At 40.2% G+C, this 16,683-nt stretch overlaps 1 protein-coding gene across 5 annotated transcripts in view; it reads right to left on the reverse strand.

The window, feature by feature from the left end:
• Positions 1–16,683, reverse strand: part of PUS10 (pseudouridine synthase 10) — a 75,102-nt gene that overhangs the window by 4,861 nt on the left and 53,558 nt on the right. For all 5 annotated transcript variants that reach the window (XM_029937427.1, XM_029937429.1, XM_029937428.1 and 2 more), the window contains 7 exons: positions 15,979–16,064; positions 14,809–14,934; positions 8,742–8,798; positions 7,821–7,897; positions 7,672–7,727; positions 6,526–6,643; positions 1,699–1,841 (listed from right to left, as the gene is read on the reverse strand). In XM_029937427.1, the coding sequence (XP_029793287.1) occupies positions 1,699–1,841; positions 6,526–6,643; positions 7,672–7,727; positions 7,821–7,897; positions 8,742–8,798; positions 14,809–14,934; positions 15,979–16,064 (663 nt within the window). The remainder of the gene's footprint in view (positions 1–1,698; positions 1,842–6,525; positions 6,644–7,671; positions 7,728–7,820; positions 7,898–8,741; positions 8,799–14,808; positions 14,935–15,978; positions 16,065–16,683) is intronic.

A 16,683-nucleotide genomic window follows, 5' to 3' on the forward strand; every position in this document is an offset into this window, starting at 1 on the left:
TCTACTTTCACCAAATGTTTTGACTCAAGGCTAAGACATGTAACTAACTGTCTTCTTTACTAAATGCATAATTACACAACAGTTATTCTGTTTCTCTTACTTTCTTTAGATAATGCTTTTAATTTTTTTAAATGTTTATTTATTTTTGAGACAGAGAGACAGAGTGCAAGCAAGGGAGGGGCAGAGAGAGTGGGAGACACAGAATCTGAAACAGGCTCCAGGCTCTGAGCTGTCAGCACAGAAGCTGATGCAGGGCTCAAACCCACGAACCGCGAGATCATGATCTGAGCCAGTCGGTTGCTTGACTGACTGAGCCACCCAGGTGCCCCTAGAGAATGCTACTTCTGAGTAGCAATGGTAAGGGGACATGACCGAAAAGCCCCAGGATAATCAGCCAGAAGGGCCATAATGGTTCTTATTCATAGCCAGAAAGATGAGGTATAAGTCAAATGAACTAGTTCAGTGTCCTGAGCAATATATGTGAAAAATCCACATCTGTGTATAACCACATGGCACCTAAAGCTTTACCAAACAGTCTTTCTTGGCTAATCCCTTAAGTTCAGGTACATGGCTAATCCTAAAAACATTTTGATAAGATTGAAAAGATATTCGTTTCTTCAAAAGACCACTTTAGCACACTAAACCAAAAGCTGGAATTAGGTGAAAAAGAATGGGGAAAAAAAACTGATTTCTTTGACATCCCACTCACATTCCATCTACAGTAGGCAGATGTGCTCCAAGCAACAGAGTCACAAAGGGCTGCCCCACTGTGTTCTAAACAGATCATCCCTCAATCCAAACCAAAAAAGTTGAAAGGATTTCAAGAGGAAATAACATACACCTATTTCAGCTTCACAAATTCTAGTTGCTTCTGGGATGCTGTAGGGTGGAGTGGGGGGAGGAGGTTGGGGGTGGGGGAGAGAGACAGGCTAATTACAGCAATATGGTGACAGTGCTACTTGGTGATTAAAATGCCTTTTTCCCCCCTTTGATCCATGAGTAGATCATTAGTTTTATTCTAGTTAGGTATTTTATCACCTCATACTATTGAATCACTAAATAGGATAAAAACAAGAAACAAACACACAAATATTAGGAGCAGCTTTGAAAAGTAAACGAGCTATGACTATAGCAACTCCCTGATGTATCTTAACCAGCAACTCAGAGCTAATACAACACCACACAAGGCCGGGCACGATATGAACAAGTGATCATTTGTGGACTGTTGTCTCCTTCTGGGCCAGAGGCCAAATAAAATGTAGATTGGTGTGTAAAGTAGGGCCATTCCCATTTACTATCAGTGTTTAATGATCTGGGACAAATGCTCCAAATGCTGAAAGGACCCAAATGTCATTATAAAAATGTAACTTGCAAAATGTATGTAGACAAAAATCAATAAATGAATCAATCAGAAGGGTTCCCTGAGTACCTACTATGCAGTCAGCATTGTGTTTTAAAGTTCCGGGACTGTTTTAAAGTTCACATTCTATTGGCTGCTGCCTCAGGTTTAGAAAGTCATTTTGAAAAATACAAGTTAAATGGGAAGTCCTCCTCCCACCCCCCAAAACAGAATTCTTCTCCAACCTAATCCTTACCCTAATTGTTCCTAGATCAAGTTGAACCTATCTTCTGGGGCAGTGTGATCTCTTCCACTAAGGTTCTGCTTAGATTACTGCTGGGCAGAAGGCGAAAGGATACGTGCCAGCCTGAGTCTTCAGGTAGAGGTGGAAATGATGTTCGTCCACATAGCGCGTCTCCATGGAGTGAATGATGCGAGTTCTCACAGCAAGGGGCCTCCGATGCAGGACTCGGAGGGGTGTTTTCTGGTCAATCTTTAAGTCCTAGAGGAGGATATGTTACACAACCATGGAGTCAGTTTTGCTGCCCAAGGAAACCTGTCTCAGTACCTCTTTGGCATCCATGGCTCACCACAGAGGTCTTCTTTGGTGGACCCCATCTATCACTGTCAGGGTAGATACAGGTACTACAATAAATTGTACCCCCTAAGGTTCAGGCTCTGTGGAACTTCTCATAACCTAGTCCGTGGTTACTCATATTTTGGGCCTCCTTATGCCATTAAAAAAAGGCTTTGAATGGGGCATCTGGGTGGTTCAGTCGGTTAAGCCTCTGACTCTTGATTTTGGCTCCTGGTCATGATCTCACAGTTGGTGGGATCTAGACCCACGCTAGGCTCTGTGTTGACAGATTGGAGCCTGCTTAGGATTCTCTCTCTCCCTCTCTCTCTACCCCTTCCCAGTGTGCACCTGTGCTTGCTCTCTCGAAAATGAACTTTTTTTTTTTTAAAAAGGCTTTGAAGTCAATGGTCCCCAAGTTCTCCTTCACTCTAATATTTAATAAATTGTTTAGGACCCTGGAGTTGTAGTCTGCCCTTTACTTTAACAGAGCTCTTCTAGAAGTCCTGTTCTTACCTCGTTTCCCCCTAACCCAACAGATGATCTAACAGTGGGGTGCATGGCTGAGGTGAAAAATGGCTTTTTGTAGAAGGTGAGACCTTGGCATCACTTGTGTGTATGGGCAGTGTGCAAGTTTTAAGGACAACCATATACATACTCACAGGGTTTGTTGTTGTTGTTGTTATATGAAAAGATATATCTGGAAAATTAACAGTTGCATCACCATTTAGGGTAGTATTCTCAACATAATAATTACAAAGAAGTGTGTATAATAAACCAGGACCTCTCAGTATTTGTAGACCCAGTTCAAGTTACTCGAGAATAACAATACTGCATGCCATTTGACAATTTAGATTTTTAGGGGCACAGGCTTATTTTTCTTAGAGATTTCCTTTTGTCATAAGATATAAATTAAGAAATAGAGATTAATATTGTAAAAGGTCAACTAATTCTAAGTTTTAAAAATAGATGTTGGACATAACCAGAAATGTAGGTTCATGAGAACTTTGAATCTTCTGCCATTTCTTGTTGGAACAACTCCTTCCTAATTTACATGATTTGGGAGTGCCTGAAGCCATGCTCAGAGAACAAAGATTTCTGTCTGGTCTCCCCTCTACCAAGTTTTCCAGCCAGAAAGAAAGAGCAGGTTCTGACAAAGACTACACTTGAAATGGTGTGACTGTTTTGATCATAGCAGTGAGTCAATGGCCCCTCCTAACTCGTGGGTTTTATTATTTCATAATTCTTTGATTTTAGAAGCACTTTGTTCTGCTGAAATAGGCTGTCTGCATAAGGTCTGACATTTCTCTGGCCAAAAAGAGGGATAGGGCCAAACTGTCAAGGGATCGGTACAGATACAGCGTCCACTGTAGAACAGACATGGCTGGCCTTTCAATGAGTGACTAAGGGACTACTCTTCTTCCCCCTGGACTAGTACTCACTCCCAGTACTCACTTCCCCCTGGAGTACTGACTGAGCTGGGAGACTGACCCACCACCGCTTCCAATATAACATTCGATCAGCACACACTCCTGTGTGTTTTGTGTCTGCTTGTTTTCAGTAGACCAAAGAAAACCATTTATTTTAACACTGCATTCTTCTGGCCCAATTCTGCTGAATTTTCAGAAACACAGACGCATACATAAACTTTTTTCTCCCCCTAGAAATAGGTTACTCTTAAAAAAGAAGAGACAAGTAGTAAACGTGAAGTGACTTTTTCTCAAAAAGGCGGCAGTAACCCAGATTTTCTATTTTTTTTAATGTTTATTTATTTTTGAGAGAGAGAGCAAGAGCAGGGGATGGGCAGAGAGAGGGAAAGAGAAGATTCAAAGCAGGCTCTGCGCTGACAGCAGAGAGCTCCTTGTGGGGCTTGAACTCATGAACCGTGAGATCATGACTTGAGATGAATGAAGTCAGACCCTCAACCGATGGTGCCACTTCAGTTTTTCTCTTCTTGATGGTAATAGGAATACTTGAAAACAGTTTTAACCCCAACACAAAAAAATTATTAGAAGTCAGCTAGTCCCATCAGTCCATTTATGCTATGAACCATAGCTTGCTGCTTACTCTGTACCTACAAAAATCATCTTTCACATTATTCAGCATTATTTCTGAATTTGCTCTGAATTGGGCTACCTTCAAACTATGAATCTATTTTCTTTTTAAGTAATCTCTATACCCAACGTGGGGCTGGAACTCATGACCCCAAGATCAAGAGTCACATGCTCTACCAACTGAGCCATCCAGGTGCCCCTGAATCTATTTTTAAAATGAGTTTATCCACCCCACCCCCCCCACCCAGGATTCTGAATGGCTTTTATATGTGATGAAATAGAGGTTTAGAAATTTGTTTTAGATATCTTAAGGATATCTTTCCAGAGTTAAACTATCATTCTAAAGGCTACATATAATGGGCTAAAAACCAAATGGCTTTTGATATAGACTCCTAGGACCTGAGATCTGGAGGCCCACTGGGGGTGATCTAGTCAGCCCCCCCCCCCCCGCCAATGTTAGAGTTGAACTTGTCTAAGCAGCTGAATGACTCGTATGTTTTCACTGAAACACTCATACTCTTAATATATTCTGCACTTCACTTTCTTTCTCATAATATCATGTGTGTTTCTGTAAGTCACAGGTTTAGACATACTTCTCTCCTTTTTCCCAACAATTTTAGGCATATATACACACAATAACATATATGGGATCACATGTTGCTTTAGTTTTTTTTAATAGCTTTATGATATTCCAGCTTGTTCTGCCATTTCCTTTTTGAAGGAAGTTCACTTTGTTTCTAGCTATGCTGTTCTTGATTTTGCCACTTTGAAAAGTCGGTAAACATCTTTGTGCACAAAGCCTTAAGCCTTTTTTTCTTCAGGACTGATTGCCAGTAGTAGAGGGCTGGGTAGACCAATCTGTTTTTAATTTTTATAATCATTGCTATATTGTTTTCCAAAAAAGCTAAACACTTTACATTTCTACTGACAAAGCATGCAGCTAGTCTTCTCCTCCATGCCAGCCAGTAGGTGCTAGTCTCAGAAGAATAAAGTGATGTCTTATTGTTACTTTAATCCAAAAGTGGAACATCATTGCAGATAATTTTGGGCCATTTGTAGTTGCTCTTTTTCAGTTGCTTACTCCTTTGTCTATTTTTCTCTGCTGGGTGTTTGTATTTTTCATTCGTAGAAATCCTATTTATGGGATCTTTTGCCATACGATTTGTTTTCTATATAGTCACATGTATGTGTATACAGAAACACACACTCATGTATTATTTACTTTTTAAAAATGTTTTAGTGTTTATTTATTTTTGAGAGAGAGCGAGCGAGTGAATGAGTAGGGGAGAGGTTGAGAGAGAGGGAGGCACAGAATCTGAAGGAGGCTCCAGGCTCTGAGGGGTCAGCACAGAGCCCGATGCAGGGCTTAAACCCACAGGCTGACCTGAGATCATGACCTGAGCCAAAGTCAGATGCTTAACCGATGGAGCCACCCAAGCGCCCCTCTCATGTGTATGTTTAAATCACAAGGTGTCACCCAATAAATACTCTTATAGCTTGGTTTCTTCCCTGAATATCAGGAACATTTTCCTTTGTCAATAAACTGTCATCTACCATGTAATTTCTAACAGCTGGTTAGCAGTAGCTCATCATACAGATAAACCATAAGATGAAGTCAGTCTCCTCTAGTAGGTCATCTAGATTATTACAAAATATTGTCCATTTAAACAATGCTGTGATAACTATACAGATTTCTATACTCATTTATGCTCATTCCTTGCACTTGAGAGTAAATTATCCTTATAGGAAGAGGTGGGGAGAGGTAAGAAGAAACATGCAAAGGAATAGGAAGACCCTGTACAGCGCCATGCTCATGTGAGGAAAACCTAGCATGTGCCAAAATATTTGTGCTGTACATCTATTATCCTTCTTAAAAATTTATCACATGCTGGGGCACCTGGGTGGCTCAGTCAGTTAAGCGTCCAACTTCGGCTCAGGTTATGATCTCAGTTCATGGGCTTGAGCCCTGCTTTGGGCTCTGTTCTGAGAGCTGAGTTTGGAGTCTGCTTCTGTCTCCCTCTCTCTCTGCCCCTCCCTCTGTTTTCTGTCTGTCTCTCTCTCTCTCCCCCCTCTCAAAAATAACATTAAAACAAATTTATAACATTTTATTTATGCACTTAATATTAGCATCAATTCCATTAGACAATTCTATTTCATATTTCCTTTTTACAGATGGCCAAATACAATGATAGCATTGCTCACATTTTCTATGTACCAGATACTAAGTGCTTCATATGACAATTCATTTCATTCTAATTTTACAGATGAAGGAACTAAACCATAAAGAGGCCAGGCAAGCCATCCAAAGTCACACAACTAGGAAATGCATATTCAGGATTTGTATCCAAGCACTCTGTGCCTAGAAGCAGGATCTTAATCACTAACAATGCTGCCTCTCAAACAGGTTCGATGAATTCAACCAGTAAATGGCAAAGCCGGGATTTGAAAGGAGGTCTCACATTCCCCCAAGCCCACGTTCTATGACTTGCTACTAACAAAGTAAAAGACTAAGGAATCTTTTATAGGCAACCGAAAAAAAAAAGAGAGCACTTAACTACCTTTATGTCATTTAGGAATTCAATGTCTTTCTTCTGTATGGCTTTATTTGTCCATATTAAGGCACTATAAGATTTGGTCTTTTCTTCTTCACCTTCTTTCATATGTCCTATTGCCTCTCTAAACAAAAACAAGAAAAGAAAGTTCGTCTAAACACATAAAATACACACAAGCCTTGCCCCAACTTCCCTTTCTTTAAAAATAGCTTTATCAAGATAAAATTTACATACAATTCCCGTTTTAACTGTACGATTCAGTGATTTTTAGCATGTTTAGAGAGTTGTGTACCTATCTCCACAATCTAATTTTAGAATACTTCATTACCACAAAAGAGAAACTCTATACCTATTTGTAGTCATTTCCCATTTCCTGTTTCCCTAGCTCTTGGCAACCACTAATTGACTTTCTGTCTCTGTAGATTTCTCTACTCTGAATATTTCATATAAAATGTAATCATACAATATGTGGTGTGTGGTGTCTGGCTTCTTTTACTTCATAATGTTTTCAAGGTTTGTTTATGTTGGTGCATGTATTAGTACATTATTCCTTTTAATTACTGAATAATATTCTGTTGTATGGAGATACCATATTCTATCCATGGACATTTGGGTTGTTTCTACTTTTTTGCTATTATGAATAAGGCTACTATGGGCATTCATGAAGAAGTCTTTGTGTGCCTGTACATTTTCAATTCTCTTGGGTATATATCTAGAAGTGGAATTGCTGGGCCATAACAGTAACTCTAAACTGTCCTCCAAAGTGGCCAAACTTATAATCTCATAGCAATATCTCAGGGTTCCAATTTCTCCACACCTTTGCCAGCATTTGTTTTTTGTTTTTTGTTGTTTTTTGTCTTTTTGATTATAGCCATCCTAGTGAGGGTAAAGTGGGATATCACTGAGGTTTTGACTTGCCCTTCCCAAATGACAAATGATATTGAGCATTTTTTTCATGTATTCATGCATTAATTATATATCCTCTTTGGAGAAATGTCCACTTAATCATTTTCCCTACTTTTAATTGACTTATTTTCTTATTATTGTGCTGTAGGAGTTCTTTATATATTCGGGGTACAATTCCTTTAACAGATACATGGCATACAACCAAAACTTCCCTTTTGAGTTCATCTCCAGTGAGTCTACCCTTACCGTGTGACAAGCTGCAAGTCACGGACTTGGATTTTGTTAGACGAATTATTAATTTTCTGTAGTAGCAGAAAAAGAAAAAACAATTAGCAACCCTAGTCAGTTACAGAGTTGCAGAAACATGATGATTTCCATGTCATGAAGTGGTTTACCTGCTGAAGTTCCTTAATTTCTTGTGAAGTGAAATGTACTCTATGAGGATTCACCAGCTCAATTGCAAAGGGCCTTCCTGGCAGCACACACCCCGTCATGAAACAGAAACGTGTTGATGGAGTTAACATTTGGGCTAATGCAAGAGGGTTAGGAGGTGTGAAAAACGAATTGAGCTCTAGAGGACTGAAAGTTTAGTGACATGACTACATCTGGGGGAGGGAAGAATGTGTGAAAAGAATCAAGGGGCTTTTTGGGGGGCTGCTAAACCCCAGGACAAGGCAAGATGTGAAAATGACTGCCTTCCCAAAGGTCCACGAACAAGCCTGTGTTAATTACAAAATAAAATCCAAACAACTGCTGACTAATTCGGATACACAAAGGTACCGTTATCACACACAGCAATGCCCAGGTATACCAAGCTGAAATCCATCCTCCTGGCCTAATCCATTAGTGAAATGGAAAAGCTGATTCCATAAAGGGAAGGAACTATTAACTCTAATCATCTTTCTTGTAATGCAACAATGCAAAATGAGAGAAATGAAGGCTAAGAGAGCAGAATCACTTTTTAAATGAAGATGTGCATTTTGAAAACTGTACTGGTACTATTGAAATGTTATCAGATGGAACAATTAATAATCAAACTTTTGGAAAAACTTGGTCACCATCTTGTTAATGCACATAAAATTCCCTTAAAACCTACAGGTATGCAGTAAGGATGGCTTCTGAACAAATGGGTCCTGTTAAGACATAGTCATATAATTTATAAAGGTAGATCCATATTCACAAAGCCTCTTCACTGGGAGAAGCTCTAGGCTCTGCCCACTTTGGATTTAACTAAGCGACTACAGTGAACCTGCTGTCTGAGGAAGGGTGATAGTCTGAAAGTTAGTTCTAGTCAAGTGGTGTTGTTGCAATCTTACCATTTCCTAATGTTCTCACATCTACATCTTCTCTTCCAGAGGAGGAAAAATTAAAACCTTTGCAAAGGAGATAAAAAAAATAATCAGAAACATATTAGTCCCAAGACTTTCAACCCCACCCTTTGGTAGAAACCCCATTTGTTTTCAACAATCTACAGGAGAGCTCCAAGGGACAGTCGTCATCCCACCTCTAACCCCAGGCTCTAATGACAATAGCAATGACAGTAAGAAGCACTATGTATTGAGCACTAATATGCTGGGCACTGAGCTAAAATTGTGCATACACTATTTCATTCAATCCATATTAGAACCTTATGCTGTAGCTATTAAATAAAAGAACATCCAGCTTCTAAAAGGACAGGTACTTTTCCCAAGGTTGCATGATTAAATGGGCAGAGCTAGACATTTCTGACGTCAAAGCCAGACCTTAACCATCATCTTATGTGACCATTCTGTGGGAAACCACAGGCAGAGCACTTTTCAGAGGAATGCTCCACAACAACCCTGGTCACAAGCTTAGGGTGAAAAAGCTGTCGTTTTCTTTCTTTTTTTTTCTTGAAACAAAACAAAGCAAAAACATTTATTTGAGAATTAAACTCTGTGAAAGGAAGAGGAGGGGAAAAAAGGGTTTAAATGCAAATTCTTTGTATTAAGCAAACCTAAGTTGGGACCACAACAAAACTGGTGTTCATTCTAAGATAAATGAATCATCCTTGACTAAGAGCTGCAAATATTAGAATGGGAAATAGTGTCCAAAAAGGGGGGGGGGTGTCTGTTGCACCCTAACTTTCTTAGACACAAAGCTGACGATTTCACCACCATCACCATAGCAAACATTACCATAGGTAGGCATTATTCTAAGAGTTTCATAGATGTTAACACTATGAGGTAGGGACTCTCATTCTCCTCATTTCACTTACAAGGAAAACAACACAGGATAGGTAACTTGCCTAAGATCACCTTACTGGTAAGTGGTAGGGCCAGGATTTGAACCAAGTGGTCTGACTCCAGACTCTCTTAACCACTGTCTCAACACCACCAAAAGACAGGCAGAGTTCAGACTCATGTCCACAGGAAAGCAAGACTGGTCTTCTTGGCTCAGGGATTAGAAAAGGCTGGGACATTTGGATAACTCTGGTCTGTCATTAGAGTTTGGTAAAGCTTAAGGTCTCTGGACACATATATTAGAGGCTAGAACTCAGATCTACACCCTGATTTATTGATTCAGGAACAAATATCTGCAGCAGGTACATGCAAGGCACTGTGCTAGATACCGGGGAGATAAACAAGATGGACGTGGCCCTGATCCTCACAGGGCTTCTGTCTGTGGACTGTAATATAGTGGGCAGGGCTACACCAGGAAGCATGCAGGAAAACTCCTGCACTAAGAGCACTGTTGCAACATGAGCTATGAGATTTGTATTTATTCCTCAATGGTCCAGCCACTTCGGAGAGCACAAGATGAGGGAGAACAAGAGAGTTGGGAAGAGCAAATGGGAAAGGTGGAAGGAGGGTGAACATCATTTTGATGGCCACTTTTTCCCCCAGGAATGAGTCTATATGTAAAGGCCCCATGTCTATTTTAGAAAAAGGAAGGTTAAAAGGCTTGAAAAGTTCTACGAAAACTACACTGAAGATTAGCCCTCTTTTTGAAGATACTTAGCTGTGAAGAAAGTAGGATTTCACCCTTCACATCTAAGATCCCTTTGGCAAGCTACAGTCAACTCTTTAGAGAACATAGGCTCTGAGCTGCTGTTTGACACATACTGCCAGGGTATGGTGGGCTCCTCCCTCCCACAGGGCCCATAGTTATGGGTCTCACAGAGAGGAGCAACCCAGCACTGGTTAGGTAAGGGCCATATAGCCACCACGGGCCTAGAATTTAAGCTGCTTTTTAGGCTCAGAAGTCTGGGTAACTTGGGGCACCTGGGTGGCTCAGTCAGTTGAGCATCTAACTCTTGATTTCAACTCAGGTCATGATCTCATGGTTCATGGTATCAAGCCCAACAGTGGACTCTGCACTGGCATCGAAGAACCTGCTTAGGATTCTCTCTTTCTCTCTTTCCCTCTCTCTCTCTGCTCCTTCTCACTTGTGCTTGCCCACTTGCTCTCTCTCTCTCAAAATAAATAAACATAAAAAAAGATTTTTAAAAAGTCTGAGTAACTTGTTGGGGTGCCTGGGTGGCTCAATCCATTAAGTGTCCAGGTCTTGATCTCAAAGTTGTGAATTCAAGCCCCATTTTGGGATCCACACTTGAAAAATATATATAAATAAATAAAAAGAAAAAGAAGCCTGGGTAACTTGTGCTGCATTGACACCTAAGAACTGGCCAAGTGAAAAGCTATGAGAGCCACTGGGTCAGGCTCATAAGTGGAGAATCTCAGCCAAACAAGGGGTAGGATTCTGTGGAGCATTAAGTTCCAGAGAACCCTCCATTCCATGTTTGCACTTCATTGTTAATGGTAACAGTAGCTTCTAGTCAGAATCAACAGACTCAAGAGTAGCTAACTAGAAGTGGATAGCTAAATGGGGAATTCAGAATGGCATCTGGGGAGCTGAAAGATACTGACAGCCTGGGACTGGGGTCTGTTTTATATCTGCCCACCTCCATCTCCAAACCAGCCATGTCTGGGAACCAGGGGATCCACAGTGACTGAGCCATAACCTGTGACTGATGAGGGAGAAGGGAAAGAACAGGACACACAGAGACAGACGTCTACCAGTGCCAGGTAAATCAGACCAGAAATCTCCAATTCATGAATTAGCCCATAAAACATCCACAAATTCCAGCCCATTAAACAGAAAGAGGTGTAGAAAGGTAGGCTCTTGAGAAGTCCAGAGAAACATTAAATCTAGACAAAGGAAGAAGCAATATTTATTATATCTTTTAGAAAAATATCTCAAATTTGGACAATACATTGAGAAATAGTTTTGGGGGTGGCACGCCTGGGTGGCTCAGTCAGTTAAGCATCAGATTCTTGATTTTGGCTCAGGTCATGATCTCAGGATTGTGGGATTGAGCCCCACCTCAGGCGCCATGCTGAGCATGGAGCAGGCTTATGATTCTCTCTCTCTCCTTCTGCCCCTCTCCCCTGCTTGTGTGCTCTTTCTTTCTTTCTCTGTCTCTAAAAATAAATAAATAGATAATTAAATAATAGAAAACTCACTTAAAAATACTTTTGGGGGTAACCTTTAAAACTTTATTCTTATGCAATCATGATAATAGCTAACAACAAAAGGAAAAGGAGTTATGTATTAATTCATTAATACCTTAATACCCTAAATATTAGGAAATACATGTTTAAAATTTCATTGAGTTTCCATTTTTCTTTTTTTTTAATTTTTAAGTTTATTTACTTATTTTGGAAGGAACAGAGACACCACAAGTGGGGGAGGGGCAGAAAGAGAGGGAGAGAATCTCAAGCAGGCTCTGCAGTGCCAGCACAGAGCCCAACACGGGACTTGAACCCATGAACTGTGAGATCATGATCTGAGCCGAAACCAAGAGTCAGATGCTTAATCAACTGAACCACCAAGGACCCCTTCTTTTTTCTTTTTTTAAAGATTTTATTGTTAAGTAATCTCTACACCAAACATGGGGCTCAAACTCACAACCCTGAAATCAAGTGTCATATGCTTCACTGTATGCTTCACTGACTGGGCCAGCCAGGCACCCTGGCTGAGTTTTCTAAATTCATATTATGCCTTGTCTTATCTCCATAATCTTTTGAGTTCCTTTTGCTCAAAGGAACAGATATTTCAAAAACAAAAACAAAAACAAGTGCAAGAATGATCAGGAACTATCAGCAGTTCAGTTAGTATGCAGTGGCCCTGTTACCCAGGGCACACAAGACGATGGGACTGAAAAATGGACAGAGGCCAAATGATGGAAGCCTCAGAAAATCAAGTTCAGTAGTTTGGATTTTATCCTGCATGTAGTCATCGACAAGTTTTCAGTAGGGAAATAACATGACAGATATTTATTCAGTAAGTGAAATAATAAGCGTATTATCGGAAAGTTTCTTAGACACAGTGACTTTGAGAGTGTGTCAAAGTTTACTACTCATTAACCAGGGGATTGGCAAATCGATAATATGATGTGCCAGTGTGAAGTGACTGAGAAATAAGTTTATATCTCCTACTTAGGGGAAGGACCATTATATGAATAGCTAGAGGGCCTCGTATAATACTGCTTATTTTCAGAGAGGTGTAAAACAGAGAGGTACATCAGTCAGAACCATCTTCCCACAGTTGTCACACGTGAACTGCAGAAATAACAAGTAATATACCTCAGATACACAGGGTTAGCAAACTGATGCTATCAATCAGGCATTTCTAACAACAGGTTCTATCCCCTGACAAGGAGCCAGTTAGCGCCGAGGCCCAGAGGTCTGCTTTTTCTCAAGCAGCTCTCAATAATTTCCTCAGGACACGATTACAGATGCTAAACACCCAGTTTGCTTCATTTTCAGTTGGGGGATAATTTCCCCCCTCAAATGGAAAATGAAACCAAGCTAACTTCATGAAAGACTGCAAGGGGAAACATAGCTGTTTCAGAGCCTCCTGGCAGCCCTATTGTCAGTGGGGCCTTCCTTGGGACCCAAATAACCAAAACTGAAAGTTTTTTGAATCATCTTATAGAAAGAGAGTAAGGTGGCTCCAAAGAGGGTTTGAAAGAGACTTTTTGTACTAACACTTGATTTTCACTTCTTTATAACTTGGATCAATCTTACAAGATAACCAGTATGTAAATATTAAGTAGGTAAAAGCTCATGACAATATCCCAGAGTCTTTTTTTAAATATTTTAATGTATTTATTTATTTTGAGAGAGAGAGAGAGAGAGAGAGAGAGAGAGAGAGAGAATACATGCACACACAAGCAGAGAGGGGCAGAGGAAGAGGGGGAGAGAGAGACCCCCAAGCAGTCTCCATGTTGTCAGTGCAGAGCCCTACGTGGGGCTTGAACTCAGACTGTGAGACCATGACCTGAGCCGAGATCAAGAGTCAGATACTTAACTGACTGAGCCACCCAGGCGCCCTTATAGAGTCTTTACTGCCGAGATTTTGGAAAATGTTAGGTTGCTAGGTTAATTTCTTATTCATTCTGTAAACAATTCTTCTAAGACCCTTAAAAAGAGAATCCACCCACGCAAGAGGCAACAAAGTATAAGAGGAATGTGGTTTAAAGGGCTTGTCTTTCTTATTGACAAGCCAGAGAGGTGGAAGGAACAGCCATAGCTCATCTCAATCACCTGCTTGCCATTACTAAAGCAGGCTTCCTCTCTTAAGGTTTTTCAGAGAGAAGAGTAGGTATCTAGCTGGTTCCTCAAGAAAGGGGGTTCTAATTATGCCAGGAGGCCCACTTTAAAGTAAATCAATCATTACTTATTGCTGAAAGTTTTTCCTGATGTACAACATGACTTCCTGCAACTGAAATCTTAGCCCCTTCCATCTAGTCTAATCCTAGGTGAAATCGGAGGCTCTATGTGGTCTGCAACCTGACAGACCGACTAAGACAGAGAAAACATAAACCTGGCAGGACCTGACTCATCCCATAAACCTGGGCTCATTAATACCTGGAAAATTAAAATACAACATAACTATCATGAAGTCTTTGTAAAATGGTAGCTGTTGACCTGTTTTCATTAGGCTTAAACTTTATCCCAGGACATTTTACCAGTTAAGGTGGGGAAGCTAGGCATTTGCCAGTGATTGAACAAGAACTGGATGTGGAAGTTGTGTTTCAATTTCCTCATATTCCCCCAACAGAAGCCAAGTCTGAGGTGTCCCAAGGTCAGAACTTAAGTGCATTCACTTAAAATAGTCTCAGTGGTTTTGAATTTGCCCAGGAGAGAACAGTCATCTTGAGAGAGAAAAGAAATCCTCAGCTCAAATCCAGCCCAAGTCAGAGATGCTCAGGACATGGTGACCCCTGTTCATGGGCAGCTGCCAGGCAAGGAGTCCAGCTCTGGTGATACACAACAGTTAGAAATCGTTCCTGCCACCTCAGAGAAATCTATTCATGAATGACAATGTATTTAAAATATTAGCATTATTAACACTTACTCTTGGCTTTGAATACAGCCAAAAGATGATCTGAAATTAATTCTTCCACAGAAGATTCCAGCTTCCTTTCTCCATCAATTATCCAAGGAGTTTGTGGTAGATTCCTGGAATATTTATTATACCTCCCTGCCAAAGAAACGTAAGGTAGCCTGGATGGAATGGTGTAATTAACACAACAGGATAAAATAACTACATATTTAGTGCCACTATCCTAGGTGCCATGACACAAAGCAAGGCTTGCCCTTCAACTAACGTGCAGTCTAATCTGGGGAGCCAGTACACAGACATATAAATAATTAAATTAAAAGGTTTAAGGTAACAATAGAAGAGATGGCTAAACACATGGTATGAATCATCAAATTAGCTCTAAAGGAATTACTCAATATATTTATTACTCTGATTGGCTGACTGAACTAATTATATTATGAAACACACCAAAAATCATTACAAAAAAACCCAGCAGCTACTGCTTTTATGCCTGATTAATAATACTTTTAATGCAATACTCATTGGTGATAATGTATTCCAAAGAGTTCAAATATGGGAAATTTTGAAGTTTTTTAATTAAAAAAAAAAAAAACCCTGACAGAAAATGACTCACTGCTTTATGGAGAAAGCTGCACGAAGGCAGGCAGCTCTCATTACCACAGGGCAGGGTATGACAGTGAAGACTACAGACCAATTTCATTTCAGCCATTACTGGGAAATAGATGTAGCTTTCAAAACAAAAACTATCTGCTAGATTGCTTCTTAGGAAGGTCAATGAAACAATTTTTTAAGCAGAAGTTCAATCTTCAGTCATTTTGCAGATAATACAATTTTTTTTTCAAGTTTGCTTTTATGCTCTCTGTGGCTATGTTTTCTCCCAATCAGTTTCGGGTCTCTGCATCTGTCCATATTTCTATGGGTATTGGTCACCTCTGATGGAAACTATTAAAACTTAAGAAGGGTCATTTCCCTTTGGCATGGCATTTTAAATAACCAATCTGAGTGGACCTTGAGAATACCTGTAGAACCTAAAATAAGCTTGACTATCAGTCCTAGTTCTCAAGAGTTAATTAATCAGAATCTGGTAACAAAAATAAAAAGGAAACAGAGGAGGAGTGACTTGAGTTTTCAGGAAGGAGAGTAAGTTGATAGTGTAAGTATATTCTAGACTAAATATTTTACCAGCCACAAAAACAGCACCATGAGCACACTCAATTTCAAGAACAGTGCATACAGCCTTTGGTGAGTTTGGAGGACAAGGAAACTGCCTGCAAAACAAAATAAATTTTACAGCTACTATTTTCCAGAGAAGATATTGAACCACATAACTAGGATGAATCAGCATTGTCTGAGACACACGGAACCCGAGTCTCTCATGGACTAAGCCACTCCCTAACTCCAAGTTTTGAAATCATACGGATCTTTCAGGTCTCAAGTACGGTTTAATACATGAGAGTGACACAAAGTAAATCAGGGTTCTGCTACTACCTTTCACTCAGGCGGCTGCATGTTCCCAGATGATAATTTCTAACAGCCTGGAGATCTGAGAGAAACACCCATATTTATGAAGCAGAAGCCTCTCCAGGTTCTTTAGCCATTTTGCTATCCATGAACACGTGGTGCCAGCTTAGAAATTCCTTAATCATTTGGGTAAAGTTGAAAAGTCCCACCTGTGGGGAGGGTCTCCCCTAGTTTTCTCTCTTTCTCTTTCTCATTCCAATGACCTCAGGAATTACATGACAGGGCCAGAAAAAGTGGAATGTGGCAGACTCTGCCCTTTAAACTAAGAAACTTCAATCTGAGGACAGACAGGAAAGAGCAATATATGGCTTTATTTTCCGTCTACCATCTGGGAACTTCCAAAGCTATGGACTGGAGTCTACCTGC

This window comes from Suricata suricatta, chromosome 4 (genome assembly GCF_006229205.1).
Source record: "Suricata suricatta isolate VVHF042 chromosome 4, meerkat_22Aug2017_6uvM2_HiC, whole genome shotgun sequence".
In the NCBI taxonomy this organism is placed as follows: domain Eukaryota; kingdom Metazoa; phylum Chordata; class Mammalia; order Carnivora; family Herpestidae; genus Suricata; species Suricata suricatta.